The sequence below is a fragment of the Vicia villosa genome, linkage group LG7 (genome assembly GCF_029867415.1).
Source record: "Vicia villosa cultivar HV-30 ecotype Madison, WI linkage group LG7, Vvil1.0, whole genome shotgun sequence".
Lineage (NCBI taxonomy): Eukaryota > Viridiplantae > Streptophyta > Magnoliopsida > Fabales > Fabaceae > Vicia > Vicia villosa.
The window spans coordinates 3428869-3450202 of record NC_081186.1 but is presented as its reverse complement, the minus strand read 5'-3'; the positions used below and the strand labels follow the sequence as shown (position 1 = coordinate 3450202).

General features: G+C 29.8%; 2 protein-coding genes and 1 long non-coding RNA gene across 8 annotated transcripts; 2 read left to right on the top strand and 1 right to left on the bottom strand.

Annotated features, from left to right (window-relative positions):
- Positions 1-244: 244 nt before the first annotated feature.
- On the bottom strand, positions 245-11173 carry LOC131616901 (auxin response factor 4-like). Its single transcript, XM_058888347.1, has 12 exons — positions 10992-11173; positions 10762-10871; positions 2415-2513; positions 2264-2320; positions 2019-2168; positions 1838-1922; positions 1568-1658; positions 1311-1484; positions 1124-1240; positions 864-936; positions 584-755; positions 245-496 (listed from the first exon to the last, which is right to left on the bottom strand). Exons 1-12 carry the CDS (start codon positions 11032-11034, stop codon positions 327-329), a joined length of 1341 nt encoding a protein of 446 aa, XP_058744330.1. The 5' UTR covers positions 11035-11173; the 3' UTR covers positions 245-326.
- Positions 11174-15036: 3863 nt separating this feature from the next.
- LOC131616900 (uncharacterized) lies at positions 15037-16947 on the top strand. Its single transcript, XR_009288309.1, has 3 exons — positions 15037-15531; positions 15908-16591; positions 16712-16947. It is a non-coding gene; the product is annotated as an uncharacterized LOC131616900 (long non-coding RNA).
- A 275-nt stretch (positions 16948-17222) lies between these two features.
- Positions 17223-20979, top strand: LOC131620269 (uncharacterized). 6 transcript variants are annotated; one of them, XR_009289030.1, is made up of 6 exons: positions 17223-17361; positions 17496-18453; positions 18806-18919; positions 19329-19410; positions 20227-20352; positions 20799-20979. XR_009289030.1 is itself a non-coding variant. In XM_058891275.1 (5 exons), the coding sequence occupies exons 3-5, from the start codon at positions 19351-19353 to the stop codon at positions 20952-20954; spliced, it is 342 nt and encodes a 113-aa protein (XP_058747258.1). In that variant the 5' UTR covers positions 17223-17361; positions 18806-18919; positions 19329-19350; the 3' UTR covers positions 20955-20979. The 6 variants fall into 6 exon arrangements, 3 of the variants coding, with proteins under 3 accessions (XP_058747258.1, XP_058747257.1, XP_058747256.1); XR_009289031.1 differs by adding an exon at positions 20567-20703 and having other exon boundaries at positions 17496-18919; XR_009289029.1 differs by having other exon boundaries at positions 17496-18919.
- The last annotated feature ends 355 nt before the right edge of the window (positions 20980-21334 follow it).

The window sequence follows — 21334 nt, the reverse complement described above, 5'->3', positions numbered from 1 at the left end:
ATCTTTGGCTTGAATCTCAACATAATTTTTATTTTATGTATGTATGGCTTGTTTTTCAAATATTACACAGTCACATATTTTCCTTACCTTCGTTGTTTCAACGCATACTAGCTTAGGATGATAATTACTAAAAATAAATTATATTTTCATAATGTTTTTAAATCATAGAAAACACGATAGTAAATAGTTACATAATACTTTAAAATAAAATATAAGATTCATCACTCAATACTTTTAAGTTTTTATTCAATTTAATTTTTATTTTATAAAAGTAACTAAATTTGACATAATATTTAGGTTTAATTTGTCTTATAAAATAAAAAAAATCACATAAGAGGACAAAGGAAAAAAATTACAAATATAAAAAAGCTAAGAAATATAAAGAAACCAAAATTGGAAAATTTTGATTTTTTATGCTTTCTGTTATTGTAATCTTGACCTTGCAAGTCCATATCTACTTTGTGATATTTAGGTTTGGATGAACTTCCAAATGTATCTGATAATAATAAGAGAATTAAACTAATTAAATAATTAATTTGAAATAAAATAAAATAAAAATTGAAATGAATGAATAAGAACTAACCCTCATGAGCAAAGCCATTAAAACCAAGCAATAATGAGTCATATTCATCTATTTTTTTTGGTAAAGGAAGAATAGGGATTTCCTTAATCTTTGAAGATTCCAAGGGCTCAACCCACCATGGACAAACCCTTTCAATATGTGTAAAAGTATTTGGAATAGAATCCCATTGAACCTAAGAGAAAATTTAAGAAAAAAATTTAAATCAATAAAATAAAAAAATGTATTAATTAAAATTCAAAGTTACTAATTATAAAAGATATAATAAGATATTTGATTTTACCTTAAGAGATCTCCAATCAGAAGCAGGCCAGTTAATGGGATCAATATCTTCATTACCAACTATTGTGCCATATCTAAATACTCAAATGAAAAAAAGATAAAAGAAAACTAGTTAATACAAATAGCTTCTTATAGACAATAATTATCATGAATTTTTGTGTGCATAAATATGTATATTTTAAAATAAAACAAAAAATACTACGAGTATCATAAAAAGTGTATTCCCAAACTTTTCATAAAATAAATAAACATTATGATCACCTTTTTGCACATCCTCCCACTTCAGACAACCGTTGTACCCTTGTTCCAATTGAGTAATCTTTTTCAATTGATTCAACATAAGTTTTCAGAGGAATCATAAATTCAAAGGGAGTAATCCTACAAAAAATGCATATAATTATATTATTATTTTCATTTCAAATAATAAAATTATTATTAATTTACTCACCAAGGGTAGTACTGGACATGGAACAAAGTTCCTATAGAAACAGCATGATAAGCAGCAACCAATGGTGGAAGCTGCATCTTCTGACTAGATTGTCGAGACGATGTTGTGCAGCATATATTGCTATGTTGTTCCATATCTCGACGAATCCCAATACCAAATTCACCATTCTCACCACTACATTAACATAAGTATTGTCCAAATTATTTCTAATGGAATATAAAGAAAGTAAACATGGAGAATGGAGATAAAAAGAGAACCTGACAAAAATGCATGAATCTCCAGGAGCAAGATTTTTTGAGTTTACGAATGTGCTCCAACCATTAATAAGCATGTGTTTTTTCTCATAACCTGCATTTCATGTCAAAAGCTAAATAACTCATAAATAAGAAAAAAACCTCATTTTTTTAGTAAAAACAATTTTAATTACCACTATAACGATGATGCTTGGACTAACTAAGATAATTTTACTCACTTATATTAGCAATGAAGGCAATAATAACTTTTAAAATAAAATAAATTGAACTTACTACTATAAATATGTCGAAAATTCCACTCATTTCCATGCAAGTCCTTTGCCACTAGATCATGCATTGGTGGTTTAAGGGTCATATCCTATAACAAAAGACATGACACAAACCAAATTCTTACAATAAATAAATAACAAATTCTTGATGAAAGTTTAAACACAAGCATATCATCAAAACAAACCAGTGGAGGAAAGCATCTCTCAGCATGTTCCTTTGGAATATAAAGTCCACCAAGTGTACTTATTTCTGTTGAAGTGAGAATCTTATTGAAAGAGTACAGTTCACTAGGACTCTGAATTGCATGATTATCCTCTAAAATAATTTCTTGCTGCTGCAATCAACCAAAGGAATAACAAGAATTATATAAAAGAAAAAACATATTTAAGAACTAAAAACATATTTTATCTCCTTTTAGAAATAACTAACCTCTGGCAATGGGAATAATGTAAGTAGAGTGAAAATTTCATCTGTGTCAACTTTTGCCTACAATACAAAATAATTATACACATTTTAGAATATGAATTAAGCATTTTTAGTTAATTAAGTCAATAGCTTTACAGAAAGATGACAACAATACCTTTAACTCAACACCCATAACTATGCATAAAATTTTAGAGGGCAAATGATAGTTAGGAATTTCCATGTTATGATCTTGTTGATGTTGAAATATTGTCACCTATTCCAAATTTCCAAGCCAAATAGATTAGAATATAAAAATAATAATTGGTAACATTTTATATAGTACATGTATACATAAGAAATTTTTTAGTTTTTCATAACTCATTAATACCGTAACATATTTTAAGACTAAATGCTCAATAGTAAAAAGTAAATATTGATAAACCAATAGTAAATATTGTATTGTCCTTAAAAAAACAAAAATGTTACATTGAATTGAATTTTAAAAGTTCATAGAACTATATTAACACACATGTATGAAAGAGAAATAGAGAAATCATAATTAAGTTATTTGTATTGCACTTTATATTATATATTAACTAATAATCACAAGATGAGTATATATACACCACTAATTGAGCTTATAATTACTAATTATGACCGAAAACTTAACCAACTTAATTAGTAAGTTACTTATAAATACTAATTAGGACTAAAAATATAACCAATAGAGAAGTCATAATTAAGTTGTTTGTATTGCACTTCACATTATATATTTACTAATGATCACAAGATACCATGTACTATTGTGCCTTTAAGACATCTCATGATCCTCTTGAGTGTTTATATATGTGATAGTTTAAGTTCTTGCATAAATCGGCTCACCACACCTACATTGTGACATATACTGGGTATGTTATTTTAAGCATACCTTAAGCATTCCTCTATTTGCTTGCATAAAGTGTTATTACCTATTTTTCCATCTTCATCTTTGCTTAATTTTGATTTTGCTTTCTTATGAGTACTGGTTGGATTTCAATTCAACATATTAAATATCTTTAGAATATTACTAACACCTCTTTTGATGAATTAACAAGCCTTTCATGGTTGTATAAAATTCAAGTTTAAGGAAGTAACATAGGCCTCCTAAGTCACTCATATCAAATTCATTGCTCATGCTGAATTTGAGATTCTCAATCTAATTATGATTGTTTCTTGTGATGAGTAAATCATCCACATATGGACACACTATGTAGAGATTTTCCAAATTCAGGTCTTTCACATGTATTTCATGTTTAACTATACACTTGGAATAACCAATCTAATTTAGGAACTCATCAATCCTCTTGTTCTAGGATCTTGAAGCTTGTTTCAACCCATATAAAGCCTTATTATTCTTCAAGACCTTATCTCCTCCACCTTTCAAAATACCCCTAAGGTTTTTCAACTAAAACTTCCTCCTCAAAGACGCCATTGAGAAATGAAGACTTGCCATCTGATTGAACAAGACTCTATTGCAAGGAGTTATCAAGAACCATGTATAATATGACTATCTCAATTCATGTAACTGGTGAATAAATTTATGATAAATGTGAAGAACAATATTTTGTAAGAATCCATTTGCAATAAGCCTTGCCTTATGTTTGGAAATGGATCAATATGAGAGGTGCTTTATTTTGTAGAATCATTTAGCTGCAATATGCATATTCTGTGTCGGTAAGAGACTAGATTCTATGTTTGATTCCTCTTTATTGCCTTAAGTTCTTCCTCCATAATAGTAATCGATAGTGAGAATTTAGTTTCTTCTACATAGCTGAGAGGCTCATCATAAAGAAATAAGGCTAGGTTCACCAGGTTTCCATATGGTGTGATTGTCTAGTCATGAATGGCATCATATTTTTGGTTCCTTCTATTTGTGAATTTACTTATATGGAATCTTCTTGCTTGCAATATTTGTGTGTCACCTTTTTCAAGTAGACGAGGTTCACTTTGGTCATTATGAAAAACAAATGGAACACTTGAAGATAATTGACGTTCATCTTCATTAATTTTAACGGCTTTACTCACAACAATCCTCTGGGTCACCATATTGTACAACTTGTATGAACATGTAGTTTTGTAGCCTACAAGAATCATCACTTCACTATTATATTCAAGATTCTTCCTTGATTGATATGATATGTTTGGAACATAAAGAGCCAAATATCCTTAAGTGCTTGACATATGGAGTCTAACATGAACAAATTTCCTCTGAAACCATATTTAATCTCTTATTTAGAATCATGTTTAGGACATAATAAGAAATTGCGACAATTTCACCCACAAAATATTGTGAATGACTCTCCTCTTTCAACATGCATCTAGTCATGTTATTCCTCTCAACAAACCCATTATGTTGAGGGATGTATGGTGTTGTGATCACATGATAAATTCCCATATCTTTACAAAAAAGATTCATTTTCTCTTGAAGTGTACTCACCACCGCCGTCACTCTAAAGAATCTTGATTTGCCTCTCTGCTTACACTTCTTGGGATCTTAGAGCACCCCATATTTCAATTTTATCAAATAAACCCACATCATTTGAGAAAACTAATTTATAAAGGAATCAAAGTTTCCTCCCAATGACATTGTGTCAAAGGGGCCACAAGAATCGGTATGTACCAAATCAATTTTACCTTGATCTCTAATTGGACTTTGAGACACAAATATTTCCTTGGTTGCTTTCCTATCAAGCAATTTATGCACACATCTATAGACAATCTCATCCTTGGAAAACCATGTATCACTATCCTTGACTTTAAGGTACAAAGACTCTTAAAACTAAGGTGCTCATACCCGAGGTAGCCAATCATCATCTCCAAGAATCTTGGAAGCAAGACAATGGAAATCTCTTGCATTGATATGGACCTAAAAAGTTCTATTTTGAGAAAGAGGAACTTTCGAAAGAGTTTTTTTTATATGCATCAAATACCTTCATCTGATTATTGGCAAGGTGTATGGTAAACCCCTTTTCAAGTAATTGACCCGTGCTTAAAACATCATTCTTCATGCTAGGAATATACAATACATAAGTGATAAATGTTTGGTCATCTTGTATTCCCTTGATGAAAAAATCACGAGTTCCCACTGATGGAATGGTTTGTTATCAACCATTCTTATATTTGTCTTTCCGATTTTTGTAAGAGGGATTGAGTTCCCCTAGTGCTCCTTTTAATTTAATCCTTGATTACAAAAAAAAAAAAAAATGAATTATAAAAAATATCTAGCTATTCTCGATGACTTGTCATGTGATTTGAGAAACTTGTTTTCAAATACAAGTCATATATACTTCTAAATTCATCATTTGTTGTTTCCAACAAGAGCATATTATTTGAGTCTGAGTCACTATCACCCTAATCCATGCGTGTCTCATTGCGTGCATTTTCTCTGCCGTTGGGAACACATTTTCTCTTGAACTTATTTGCAAAATATCTAAATCTTGTACAATTATAATACTAAATGCTCTAGTTGTTCATTGATTTCATCTATAAGCATAATTATTTCTTGAAGTTCACGTTGATCATTTTTCTTGGATTATCTAACTAAGACCACCTTTCTTCGATTTTTCTTTTCCCTTCCACATAGAACTGCCATATTTATTGAATGTTTGAGTTTGAAGATCCTAATTAATCACTCATTCTTTGATTCTCTCAAGCACTTACTGTTCATGTACTTCTAAAGAATATTGTAATTACTTCACCTTCATGGTAGAAAAATGATTTTATTTTCCTCTATAATCTAATTAAATTTGGAAAAGACAATTCACATCATTTTGTTCACGTTTGCTTGATCAGAAAAACTTCACCACAACTCTTTATTTGATTAGTTACATGTGTGATCCTATTTAAATACTCAACTTCCCTCTCATTGTTCTCCATTTGGAACAACTTGAATTATCTTCTAAATGTTTGTAAATGGAACTTATTGAGTTTTCTTCTCCAACATGAACTTTCTCAAGAATGTCCTACCCTTCCTTCGATAAAGTAACATTCTTATTTTTTTTAGAAATTCACAATATAAACATATTGGGGAATAAATAACATCGACTTTAAATCATTCTTCTTTGATTCTTTATGTGCAACAACCCGAACATCTCGCGCACCATTGGGAAGATCTCGCACACCAATTTACATTATTTCCATTGGAACCCAAAGATCACCTAAATTTTCTTGTTTCATCTATCTCCTTTCTTGTTGCAAAGAATTTGAAGCATTCCACTAAAATTGTTTCCAAGATTCTCTAAATAACTTGCCATGTTCACCCAATAAACAAGTTGAATGGAAACCAAATCTTAATAATTTTTTTTTGGAAACCCAAGAGCTTGAGGTTTTATATACTACTTGTTAGAACTAAATTAATTCACACATAGAAGAGAAATAGATAAAGCGAGATTAAATTTTGTGTATAATACTTCACATTATATAATAAGTAACTAACTAAAACCTTTTAAACTTTTACACTTCAACAAAAATAATAAATAAATATAAACGTAGTTTTCTAAAATTATTCTTAGATAAGAGATTTGAGTAGGACAAACAAGCATATCTTACCCATTTAGGAAACACCCAAAAAAATATGAAGATAAAAAATGGCGACATAGTAGAGGAGGTGGGCCAAAAACCTTGACTCGGCCCGAAAAAAAAAGATTGAGCAAAGTGGGCTATACACCCTAAAACTTAAAAGTGGAAAAAAAACCATGTCTATCATGCTAATGTTCACGCCAATTAAAACCCATAAAAAATTGAGAAAAGGCAGGACTGGGAAGAGTAGATGGTACAAACTCAAAACCTTAGCTCGACCCACCAAAAATTACGGGCTTAACGAGCAAGCACGTTGGGTCCGATCCTTTTTGCCATCTCTAAATTTAATAAAAGGCTCTTATTAGAAGTTTTTATTTGTGGCATGAGATCATCATTGATAGATATAGTATCCGAGTAAAAATAATACGGGATATTGAGTGATAACAAAATTAACTAGAGAAAAAAAAACAAAATTTTCTTGGTAGAGTAGGGTAATGACCAAAACTTCCTCTACGAAGAAATAAGTGGAAAGTAGCATGTTTGAAGTCAGACCGTTGTAATTAGATGTCTTACATAATTACTAACCGAACTAACTTAACATAATAAAAAAATAATAAAAAACTTTTAAAAATAATAAATGGTTGTAATTTAATTGACTACTAATAATTATTAGTAGTAAAATAAAGGCAAAATATTATTTTTGGTCCCGTATGTTAACCTCAAGGTTCATTTTGGTCCCTTAACTTTAAAAAGTTCCATATTGGTCCCTTAACTCTTCAAAAGATGTCCTTTTAATCCTTTTTGTCATATTAGCGACGGAAAAATTTAAAATTCGGTCGCTAAATCAGTCGCTAATATGATAAAAAGGACTAAAATGATACCTTTTGAAGAGTTAAGGGATCAATATGGAACTTTTTGAAGTTAAGGGACCAAAATGAACCCTGAGGTTAACATACGGGACCAAAAAGAGTATTTTGCCTAAAATAAAATAAAATAAAATATTCAAATATGAGAGACTATAATATTATTATAATCGGTAAAATAAAATAAAATAAAATATTTAAATACGAGAGACTATAATATTTTTATAATAATTATTATAAAAAGAAAATTTCTTTATATAAAAGAGTATAAAAAGAATTATCATTAACAAAAAAACATAAATGTACAAATATATAAAAATTACTAGCGAAAAAATTATAAAATAAAATTATAAAATTAACATATCATATGTTTTAATGTTTTCGTGACAAAGAGTCCTAAAATAAAATAAGAGGATATATATTATGGGATAAGATTAAATGACACCAAAGTGTCAAAGTTTAATTTGACACCAAATCTCAACCGTTAAAATAATTGATCAAACGGTTATACTAAATAGCTTATTTTTTTAGGAGAAAAATAAACTATATAAATAACATATTTTTTCCCTAAAAATAGGCTATTTAGTATCACCGTTTGATCAATTATTTTTACGGTTGAGATTTGATGTCAAACTAAACTTTGACACCTTGGTGTCATTTGATCCTATCCCATATATCATTTATGTCCTAAATAGTTATTGAAATAATTTAATTATAAGGTGTATTCAATTAGTACATCATATTTTGATAATAAAAATATTAGTATATTATATATCAAAATGTGATAAAATTTATTTTAAAAAACTCTACAAAGTACATTTATAATAAAAAATAAATGCATTGTTTTCACAAAAAGAAAATAAGTGCATCGAATAATTCCGTAATATTCTTTCAAATATCCTCTTAATAATATCTATTTCTATAAAAAATTAAAAATAATATGAAAAAAAGAATAAATATATAAATACTATATTTTCTTAACAATTTCTAAAAATGAAACTTCTAATATAATATGAAAATTAAAAACCTAATCCAAAATCATAAAATATAATATTAACGAAATTGGAAAAAAATAATAGTAAAAAATTTAACTTGTAATATGAGCGTGTTTCAGTTTACTCCCTACTTTTGCCAAAGACAGGTTTTGACAACGATTTTTTTTAAAAAAGCTGTTGCCAAAAGGTAGGGAGGGGAAAAACAAAATTCGCTAACAATACAGGGGTGAACATTTCTCAAATAATCGAAAGTTACAAACTAACACGTATTTAATATAAATGACAATCAAACTCATTTATTTGACACTCACAAAAATAATTATACTGTGTTAATAAATATTCATGTGGATATGGATATATAGATAAATAATTTAAAATAAAGCCAATTAGATTTAAGCACAAATATTATAATATTCTCTATATATAATTAAAATTGATTTAGAAATATTAAAAATAATTTTAAAAAGATTACTAATTTCAATTTTAAATATAATATAATAAATTTATACTATAAATATTTTAAAATATATCTAGATAAAAATTGTATTAAAATAAATTTATTATAAAATAAAATGTGAATTAAACAAGTTTTCTCATTTTCTAATTTTTAATATATTTAGAAAATAAATTGGTCAAACAAATTTTTTCATTTTTTAATTAATAAAATAAGATTAGAAACTCATTTATTTTATTATTTAATTCAAAATTATTTATTAAAATTAATTTACATAATTTATTTTGAGAATTATTTTGATCAATGTCAAGTTCACTTACTATTGTAGAAGTTGTATAGAAACTGCATTTAATTTAATTTCAATTCATAATCAAGGTCATCTTTGAATGCGTACAATACGAACTATTTTACATGGTTTAAAATTTAAAAAAAAGTTTGGTTGAATTGAAGAGTGTATTTTATCCTCAATTTTCAAATAATGTGAATTTTTAAAATGTATTTAAATAAAAGCAAATAAAAAATAAAACTCATTTGAAAATTCTATATATATATATATATATATATATATATATATATATATATATATATATATATATATATATATATATATATATATATATATATATATATATATATATATATATTGATGCATTCAATTGGGACACCATAAAAGTCTTTTAAGAAAATACACTTTTTCCTAAAACAAATGAGTCTTTTTTATTATAAAAAAAAGGAGAGTCAAGTATCATTATAATACTATACTATTATATTGCAATAGTTTTTTAGATAATAAATAAAAGATTAAATTATAGTTTTGGCCTCCTATTTTATTTGATTTATAAAATTAATCTCTTTATTTTAAATTTAAACAGTATTGTTCTCCTTCTCATTTTTTCACTACAAATCGATGAAGTGTCAATTTTTTAAATTATAACTTTCATCTATAAAGTTCTACAAAAGGTTCCTATATGATGATTTGTCAAGTTTCACAAGTGACACATCATTTAAAAAATGAAAAAATCGTCAATATTAAGGTCAAAAATGTAAAATGAAAACTAAAATTGTTTGATTCTGAAATAGAGAGAATAATCATGTGAATTAAACAAAATAAGGGGACCAAAAACTGTAACTATGCATTAATAAAAATAGTATTAAAACAAAAATAAACATGTTAAAAATTGAAAAATCAATACATTGAAAACTTTTGTATCCAAAAATTGACCAAAGTTTGGCGAAAACTTTATCTTAAATTACAATTTAATTTCTTTATGATTAATTTATTGTAAAATCTTTAATGAATGCTAGAACTATACAAATATAAATTATATTATTTATGATAATAAAGAGAAAAATTTATCATGTTAATTCAACTCAGTTAGTGTATGAAGATTCAACTGTAGAAGTGCGAGTTTGAGTTCGTGACTTTTCACTTATTCATCTTTAAGATATGCATTTTTGACTATAAAATTATTAGACAAATTAAATCTTATGAATTTCAAGCTCTTAACTTATAAAAATGATACGAAAGCTATAAGAGAACTAACATACTTGCGTTACGATAAACATAAAATAACTTTATACTTTACTAAAAAAAATTCATAGGAAAAAACATACAAAGGTTCAGAATATAAAAAATGGAAAAGAATACAGAACCTGTTCTAAGTGTCCTTGAGGGAAGTAGAAAACCTTTTCCCCAATCTTGGGGATGTATACAAATCCACAACATGCATGCCAAAGTTGAGCACACAGATTATTTTTCACAGCTATAAGAACAAAATAAAAAAATATATATTAAAAGGAAAAAATGATGGTGATAAAAAAAGAGAAACACAAGATATAGATTATCAAAATAAAAATAATGAAAACGAAGCTAAGATGATTACCAGTGGCTAAACCAGACGCATCATCTCTACTTGTATAACTCATCTCTCTTCTTTCTCATTCAATGGTTCGAAATGAAGGCGGAGAAACCAAATCGTTGTAATACACACACACACACAGAGAGAGAGAGAGAGAGAGAGAGAACAAAAAAATTATAATATATTGAAACCAAAACATAATAAAATTGATAAATGAAACGAAATACAAGAAGACTAGAACAAAAAAGGACAATTGATATTAAAGTGTCGCGTGTTTCCTAAGCCAGAAGAAAAAAAAAACAAAAAAAATTACGTTGTAAAACTAAAATGTGGATCAACCTTTTTTTTTCTAAATGAGGAAAAGTTGCATTTACCCTCTTTGTGATGAGGCCGGTCATGAGTAATAGTTGAACGATTTAGATTTAAATGTTGTGCATGACAAAAAAGTGAAAAGTAAATTAATTCACAAAGAGAATATATATGAAATTTCTCTTAATTCTCTTAGTAAATTTAAAAATGCTAAAATTATGAACAGTTTCATTTTATCTATGGACTTGGTAAAAAAAATTACGTTTGTAGTAGTAAGAGCAATACCCACTTCAAAAATTTTTTTTCTCTTTATAAGGAATATCGCTAGACCTAGGATTTTTCTTGGTCACTTTCTCCATGTCAGCACATTCAATTCTCCTACTTGATTGGTTCTCTTTGACTTATATACCCATTCCTATTCCTTAAAATCACCCGCTCCATCCAATTTTAAATTATCCAAACAATGGAATATCATTCCATTCCATCCAGTTTTCCTTAATTCACTTATCTTTCTAAAATCAGACCTTGAGAGAGTGAAGAAAGAGAAGCAAGAGAAAGTAGGATGATTTCAGGAGATAGAAGAGGAGAAGTTCTTGGACCAAAGCCACTATCATTTTCATGTGAGCTTCTTGTAATTCTTTTAAATAAGAAGAAGGTGCAAGCGAGTTTTTCATCATCATCAACTCAAATCTCATTCATTCAAAGTTTATCTCAAAATTTATCTAACCTAAGGTGGGTTCTAGTAGGTTTTAATTAAGGGAATTAACACCTACAATGTTAATGCATGATGGTAAGGGTTGTCTCATGATGAATGCATGTTTTGTGTGCTTATGTGTATTCTAATTTCTTGATTCATGATGTTGATATGGGGCTCATGAAAATAGGATATGTTTCTTATTCATTGTGTTGCATCAATACATGTTGTAACCTGGATTTCTTCTTAAGAGAACTAGAAGATAATGTTTTACAATATGTGTGTAGTTAGGGCTAAGAATAATGAAAATGGAACATTGCTGTGGGTTAATCACTTGGTAAATTTCCCTAACTATGGTTGAATTGCTTGTATTTTGAATTGGTTAGACTGATATGCAACTTTGATGCAGGTTCAAGGTGAGAAAGTGTGACAAATCACACTTAGAGAGAGTGCCCAAAATCTTGGGCCGAACACGGGCTTGTGCTCCCAGCACAGGTCACCCGTGTTCCTGTCTGATTTTTATATAGGTTGTGTTGGGAGCAGCACGGGTAGTGTTGGCTGTAACACCCCTTTTATACCCAAAATAAATAAGCATATAATTGGAGAATAAGCATGCATATAATTCCAAAGGGTGTCACATCGACGTTTTCAAAAACCAAAAGCTTTTAAAAACCGACAACATTTATCCACAATATACAATACACCTGGTCATTTCAATAACACTTCTCATTTAATCATAATTCATCCAGAATATGAATTCACAGCGGAAAATATTAAATACTCATGTATTTCATAAAATGATTCATGTCCCATACCATGATCATATATCTCAATAATCATCTCAACATAAAATAAACCATAATCAGAATATTTGGCTTAAAAGCCTCTCAACAACAAGTAGCCAAATAAACAGGTTCTCAAGTCCTAACATAATACATAACCAAATAGAAACATGAGTTCAACACGACTAGTCTACCCAGTGTTACATGACCAGAGCATTGACTCACTACCTAATCTCCAACAAACACGGAAGAAAACTCCGGCTAGATCGCGCACGAGCTACTAAACTCCAGAACCTGCATGTCGCCAAACGAGGGCAACATTAAAACAGAAGGGTGAGAATACGAATCATTATTAAGAAAGTATAATAAGATACAATCATTAAGATCAAAAATTATAGGAATTTATTATACCATGTCCAATCATGTAAAATAATACAATTCAATATATTCACATATATTAAGCATTCAACAAGTATAAAGAGTATAATATTCTAATTCCAATACTATCTTTCTAATTATGCACATAACTATAATTATCACATATTCACACATTTAACCAAGTATGTATCCAAACATCACCCATTTCAATTATCAACTCATACACATATCACAACTACATAAATTTCACATACTCAATTATCACATAACTCTAATGTGACTCAATGCAAGATATGTGACACTATGCATGTGGTACCGCAATGTGAACCCAACGTTTCACCACTTTCCGATTCAATATCTAGAATCCAAGCCACGGTTCTGATCCGGACAAAATCAAAGCCACCATGTATGTTTCCAATTAAGGATCAACGTATTCTACGTCTATTTCCATTCAAGGATCACCGTCTATTACCATGTGAACCCACAGTTTCACCGCTTCCACAATAAAGCCGACTATGCCATGAATGAATGCACAATTACCAACCCACTATGCAATTAAGATTACCTCATCAATCTTAACTTACCGCATACCCATAATAATTCAACTCTATGAATTATATATCAAATTGTACACAATATTCACAACACATTGATATCAATCCACATAATAGAAACAATATTCAATTATGATTCACAAAATACAATTAACACTAGTAAATTATACTATCTCATGTTAATTCATATTGTCAACAAAATATAAGAATACACTTCCAAACCAAGTATCAATTCATTAGTATTTGACCAAGAATACAATTACGGTCAACTTCCCAAAATACTAGTTACCGACAAACAAATAATCAATTCAATATATATTATATTCCAACCAATTATACTTATTAAAATTAATTCAACTATTAAGTAAATTAACCAATTAATAATTACAATGGTTGAACATTCTCTCTCTTGATGAATCCAATGTTAATATATTCAACCAATTAACTAAAAGCTTTTAAAAACCGACAATATTTATCCAATAGTTGATATTTCTTCCTCCCATCTTTCATTTAAAAATGCTCTCACTTGATATGCTCCCTATATATATATATATATATATATATATATATATATATATATATATATATATATATATATATATATATATATATATATATATATATATATATATATATATATATATATATATATATATATATATATATATATATAAAAACCAAAAACATGATTTTCCAAGTTATAGTGCCAATACAGTATATGTTAGTCGCTACAGTCACTAGTAAAAAAAGAATAATATAATTTTAAAATTTACACCCGATATACTAAAAACAGGTGTAAATAAGAAACACGGTGGCAATTTTGTAAATAATAGATCATTTTAAGTATTAGTATGTGTCAATTTACACCCTATTTTTTAAAAACGGGTGTAATTTAAAAATACTATTATAATTAATTCCCAATTACTCCCATTAAATTTAAAACGGGTGTAAATTTAAATAAACTAAAAAAATTATTTAATTTTATAACTTAAAATATTAATCATTAATATAAACACATTTAAAAACCACAGTATATTATTAAGGGCTTATGTAATCTATTTTATTAAGCTTACAATTTAATAATATTCAAGAGTAAAAACATTAACAAATCGAAACCCATTTCTCAATTGCATGAACCTTTCTCTTCGAAACCCGTCTCATCGCCTGAAAGAATGCAAACACGTCGAAGAATTGGGAGAGACTGGGAAGCATGAAATCCAACAATTTTCTAAACTCCTTTCTCGCATTTTCTTTGCGTATATCAGTTTTTTCGATTCACCTAATGACTCCGTAATCAGAAATTTTCGTTCGTAAAAACATAATTCGTTCGTTGACACAACTCATGTTGCTGCTAGGTAAATCGTTGAACCTATTTCATTTTTTGGATAATTCATTTTTCTAATTGTTGAATAGACTAGGAGTTTTCGATATAGAGAAGGGGCTTTGAAGCTTTGATCTTAAGAATGTTCATTCACTGTTTGATGAATTGATTCAGAGAGCTTCTGATTGTGTTTTGTCTCTGAGTGGGACTTCTACTGCCACTTTAATTCAAGGAAAGTTCCTAATAGTTCCGCTTCGACGGTTTCGACGAATTATTCGAAGAATTTGACTTCTGGTTCTGGTTCTTGAGGTGGTTTGAGAAGCAGGTTCCTTCAATTGCTGCTTCTTCTATCTTTGTTCATGTGGAGAGAAAAGTTTGTGCAAAGGCTTCTGAGTTGTTCAAAAGAGATCATAGTTATGTGAGCAAGTCCAAGTCTACATTTTATCCGACGGGTATGGAATTGAACTGAATTTTGCACCCAAAACCCAAATAATGGATTCATCCTTAAAATCCACACCTGTTGCAGGTATAATATTTCTATATGTTGATTTAGTTAGTCATCTTATTGTTTGTTTAAGTAGCCATATTCAAGGTTTTTAATTGAGATAGTAATGATAGCTTTTGGTTGTGCTGTAATTTTAAATATTGTGCTGAAATGTGGTGTTGAATTATGGTGTTAAATATTGGGCTGGGACATTCCCAAAGCCTCTAAGGTAACCTTATTTTTCATCATAAAATCTCAGATCTAGTGCTTTTTGAGGTTGTTCTTTGTCTCGTGTTGTAGATCTGGTGGGTTATTTGTGTTTTAGGTATGTTTGATTTTTGATTCAGGTAAAGTAAACTTTTTTCCTCTCATAAAGCTTTCAGTTTTTATCTAACGATTTTGTTTGATTGAATTTTAGGTTTCCTCGGTATGTGATTTCGAAGATGGATATGATTTTATGTATCAAAACTTCACTTGTTTCATGAACGGAGGAAGAAGAAGAAAAAGATATGTTGAGATAAATTCTAAGCTTTCTTGCCAACTCCAATCCTTGTAGTAGCTCATGTATCAAACTCTTTGAATCTCCCATGATAGAATGATTAGAACCAAAAAAGAAACAAAAGTGTTGGGATTTGAGAATGAAGGTGAGTTATGTTATGGGTTAAGGGATATAAGAGGGATGTATTAGAGAGGTCTAAATTATAATTTGTTGACCTTTTCTTGCCGCGGAACAGACTTTGGATTCTCATTGACCCACCACAATTATTTAATACCATAATGATTATGGTTTAACAAATCAAAACGTGAACGGTTTAGATCTTAAATTGGGAGCAGTGAAAAGAAGGGTAATGTATTAATTAGCTCAAGATCGATAAAGCTAGTACCAATTTGGAAAGTCTTGAGATTAAGACTAATGAATCTATTGATGAATATGAGAACCTTGTGGCTTTGGTAATTGATTTTTATTTCTCAACATATAACCTTATTAGTTATACAAAGCTAATTTATGATGATCAATCAGTATGTCAGTTTGATGAAGCTATTGATCAAGAAGGAGATTCCCTAGAAGGTCTAAGAAAGTTGGTGGATCCAAGGCTAGGAGGTAGCTATTCAATTGATTCCATTAACAAGTTATTTATTCATGAATCATAAACAATTTTTTGTTTCTAATTTAAGCATCATACAAGCTTTACCTGTTTTTTCACTGTTTTTCCACTGGCAGATGGCACAGCTTGCCAAGGATTGCACAAATCGAGATCCAAAAGGGCGTCCAAGAATGAGAGTTGTTGTGGTTTCTCTAATGAAACTAAATTAAAGTAATGTATCCAATTCCTGCATTGTTCAGTGTCCAATTCCATGGATGACATAGAAGATGATGCTTGCTGACCCACTTTTTGGTTAAAACCATCTTGAACCATGACTGATAGCCTGTACCCGGTCGTTCCTTTAAAGCCATATACACCAATGCTGTAAGTCCCCGCAGCCAAATTTTTATCTTCAGAGCTGAGAATCAAAGTCTTTGATTCATATACAACAATAACAAACAATGTTTTTTTCCCACTCAGTCAATATCTTAAGCTGTTATGCACTTGTTGCAATTTTTTTTTCTGTTGGAAGCAATTTCACAATGTTTATTTTTTAATTGTTTTTAATTCAAAGTGAACATTGATTTACAAATGTTGTTGGGAATATTGGTTTGTAATTACAAAATTTGATTGTTTATGCAACATATTCGAAAGCTTCTTCGTAGGTTGAAAGCTCTGCCAGCATCGACCGATAGAATTCAATTTTGCTCTAGAGTGGAGAAAGAATACCTCAAACCTTCTTACTCTGCCAGCATCGGCGAGGAGCTTGAAGATGGGTTATTTGATGGTACTGCCTAATCTATTATGCTCTCAAATTGGATTGAATGTTTAATTCTATAACATATGAAATATTTCGTGTTGGTGAACATTTGTTTGCCGTTAGAAGTTAAGAGACTGAATTTTTTTCAACACCTAAAATAGCATGTTGAGTTATCTGGGGACCTTGAGGACCAGAATCAACTCTTTCAACACAGTCATCCGTTGGAGCTTGACTTATTGAGGAAACCATTTGTTGTAAACCTCCTTGCTGAGCCATTTCTTTTGCAACAGGTTTTGGAATATATCTCTCTATTTCAGCCCTCTTATTTTTTAAATTATGCACCTGCTGCTGATCACTCTTTGCAGGAACAATTGCCTCGATTTTAACTGGCTATTCATTCTACCATAGGATTCTTCATTCTCTACAAATCTTTGGTCTGAATACTGATTTGAGTCTTTAGGCAAGGATGATGTCTGAATTGAACCCTGGTCTAACTCAATGTCTACCCTGGATTTATTTTCAATAGAGGTTCTCGGAAGACCAGCTTCCTTTGGTATTACCGATGGTAATGAAGCCAAGGACAAAGTCTCTTCAACCTTCTGTTTGTTTCTGCTATTCCTGTTATTTTTCTTTTTCTGCCATAGAAGTTGAATTAACTGGTAAGGCTGAACTAACTTCATTTGTAGCCACTGTGTGATTCTCAACTTGAGGGGCAGTTGAGGTTGTAGAAACATTCAAAGTCTTCTCTAGAGAAAGATTATGTTTAGGTTTATGGCCCATTTTTTTCTGCCTTGACACGGCATTGTTGTGAACCTGTAAAGCACTAGTGGCATCACCATAATTAACATCTTGGAACAAGGTCGCTGATTTATTGTGACTCAACACAGGCTCTTTGTCAGCATTCTTTAGTGTCTCTAAAGATGATTCACTGGACAAGATGGGTGGTTTTTCAACTCTGTTAATGTTGGTATCACTAATCAGATAAGCATCATTGTAATTAGTGCCCCTAGCTGGCTCAAACAATGAATCATGGTGCCAAGGTCTAGACGGTCTTGCTTCTCGTTCGGCTGCATACTAATAGAGCAATTAGAGCAGCTCACTGTCTGACTTCAATTCATGGTCAGATTAGTACTTCATCATATGTTTTCTGATAATCATAATTCTATCCCTCCCCTGCTCTGCATGTGTTTGTACCTTTTATAATGATATTCATATTTCATGAATGATTTCTTCTCTCTCTCTCTCAGCCCTAGATACATATATGTATTCTTTTATTTGTTATATGCTTTGGACTCCAAGTCAAAATGAGGAATAAAAATGCAGTAAACCCTTTATTATTATTGGTAGTTAAGTTTATTCCCATGACTTTAAATATTAGTAGGTAATTCTGCCACTTTCTTGAGTTTAAATATAATTTTTAAAGCAATTTTCTTCATGGATTGAATTTGTACAACTGCTGTTTGATTTGTAGTTCTCACCTACATCTGAGCACATACTCCTTTCCTATGGTCGACGTCATGGATCTCTTCTTAAAAGCATTGTCATTGATAGAGAAACAACATTACCTATATACACAGTGTTAGAGGTACAATGCTCTTCCTACCTGTTGTAGGTTTAAATGATCTTTATTTATGAATCAACCGATTGTGCTTAATATGTGAGCGGGCACTGAACATTGTAAAATAAAATTGTTTTATTCTCAAATTCTTGTCTCGGATTTTGCCAGGGGTTTAGCAACTTAAAAATACATATTATATTGGCTTAAATATGTCTAATATATTTGTCTTTCCTGTTTTGTCGAAACTATACAATTTTAATCTTGACAAATTTTCTTGTTGACATGCACTTTTTTCTTTTTAATGTTTAACTATTTTCAAGATGTACATGGCCTGACAATTAATTTAACCGATTATTTATATTCATTGTTATGACACATTATAAATTAATGATTATGAATGTATACTTTATTGACTCATTGATTGATTGTCTATCAGGCGAGGAGCGATTTCTATCACTATGTATAATTTTGGTTCTCCCAGGGTTGGTAACAAAAGATTTGCAGAGGTTTATAATGAGGTCAGAAAAGGTTACACAATTAGTTTGTTGACGCCGTTCTTGTCGCTTTGTTACCGGCTATATTAAATAAAATATCCATGAAACTAAGCAACAAGTAAAACTCTTAATTACCCAACAGCAAATTTATAGACCCTGAATAGGAGATACTAACACTAAATGCCAGACACTTCTCAACAGCTGTGACAGGAAGAATACTGGGATTTATATTTAACATTTAGCATCTAAAATCAAAAAGAACATGTAGCTCAATTTATATCACCCTTTTCTCCATAATATAAAGTACTGTCAAGTTTGCTGTTCTTTTAGGAGTGTCAATTTGTATTTGTTGCCACATGTTGGAAAGTTCTCAATGACGCCCACGGTTTGTTATTGGGCACGTCGTCTGCCTTCGTTGTAGCAGTACAACACCTTAAGTTTATTGAGTTTAAGGGGTTGGTTTATTCCCACATTGCCTAGACATCTAACCTAGTAGTGCATATAAGGTTTAGATAGTCCTCATCTTACAAGACTAAGACCAAATTCTTAAGACAATTGCTGTCTTCTTAGTATGGCTCACAACAGACAATTCAGAGAACGGTGTTCAACAACTAGTCCCAAAAAACATAGCTGTTTCAATTTCTTATGAATTGTTTCAAACAATCCTACCAAAGCACAAAGTGAATGGAGCATGTGGTGAAAAGTCATAGCAAACTCTAGAATATTTTATTTAGAGCCATTTTGTCTTCCAAACTGTCACATGTTAAGTAAAAGTAGCGTTGTTTGTTTCTCTGTTTATGTTTGTAAAATAGTTTAACAGTTTTGCTCTAATATTTGCAGAAAGTTAAAGATAGCTGGCGAGTTGTGAATCATAGAGATATCATTCCTACTATACCCCGATTAATGGGTTATTGTCATGTCAATCAACCTTTATTTCTTGCCGCAGGCGTTCCAACAAATTCCCTAGTAAGCTTTAATCTAATGCGTCAAACATAACTTGATTTTAAGCCAATGCTTCAAACATACCTAAATAAAAATATACTCTGCACTTTGTCATATGCTTTACAGGTTCAAAACAATGCCGTGTATAGTTTATCATTCCTTCACAATAATATATATTTGGTTCACAATAACTGGCATTTAATTTATTTATCCTCACAAAGTTACCATCTAATTTTAGGTTTAAACATCAATAAAGATCAATAACACTTCCACCCATGACTCTTGTGAGACTTTTCAGATTTGAGAAAGATTTGATTAAATCGTCTTCGACTACTGTCTTTAGTTCGGTTGATCCATCATTCAACTAATAGAAAAGTGATGTACTTTATATTTCATTTGTTTGTACTGAATCTTTAATGCATTAAATTATTGTTTTAATATTGTTAATTTATTATATGTTGAACTTGTAGATATTTACTTACACGTCACCATATGAAAAAGAGACAATCGACCATATTCGGCAACTTTGGGCTCAAATGTTTTTGCAAATGTTTGAAAATCAAAAGGTTGAGGAACAAAATCTACAAGATCAAATGCAAATGGTTGAAGAGGATAAAGACATATAAATGTTGGCAAAACAAAAATCAAAGAAGAAGAAAATTTATATATGAAGAAAGTGTTATGACTTAGTTAAAATATAATTTTTACGTGTATGATTTTATAGTACTTGAAATATTATGACTGTACATGATTTTGTATACTTTTTGGTTAATATTAAAAATATTTTGACTTAGTTAAAATATGATTTTTATATGTATGATTTTATAGTATTTGCAATATTATGACTGAAAATGAAATATAACTAAATGGTGTATATGAAATAGGGTGTAAATAGATATAATTGTTGATTCATAAATGGCATATTTACACCCGATTTTTATTAAAATAGGGTGTAATTAAGAACATTTCTACACCCGATTTTTATTAAAATAGGGTGTAATTAAAA

Bases quoted from the DNA above. Each gene is read 5' to 3' on its own strand.
- LOC131616901 (XM_058888347.1), bottom strand. From the start codon at position 11,034: ATGAGTTATACAAGTAGAGATGATGCGTCTGGTTTAGCCACTG. The intron at 1,659-1,837 runs GTAAGTTCAATT...CATGAAATGCAG, and splicing joins TTTTCGACATATTTATAGTA to GTTATGAGAAAAAACACATG. The intron at 937-1,123 runs GTGATCATAATG...TTGAGTATTTAG, and splicing joins GTGGGAGGATGTGCAAAAAG to ATATGGCACAATAGTTGGTA.
- LOC131620269 (XM_058891273.1), top strand. From the start codon at position 19,262: ATGACACATTATAAATTAATGATTATGAATGTATACTTTATTGACTCA. The intron at 19,421-20,226 runs GTTACACAATTA...TAATATTTGCAG, and splicing joins TTATAATGAGGTCAGAAAAG to AAAGTTAAAGATAGCTGGCG. The intron at 20,353-20,798 runs GTAAGCTTTAAT...TTGAACTTGTAG, and splicing joins GCGTTCCAACAAATTCCCTA to ATATTTACTTACACGTCACC.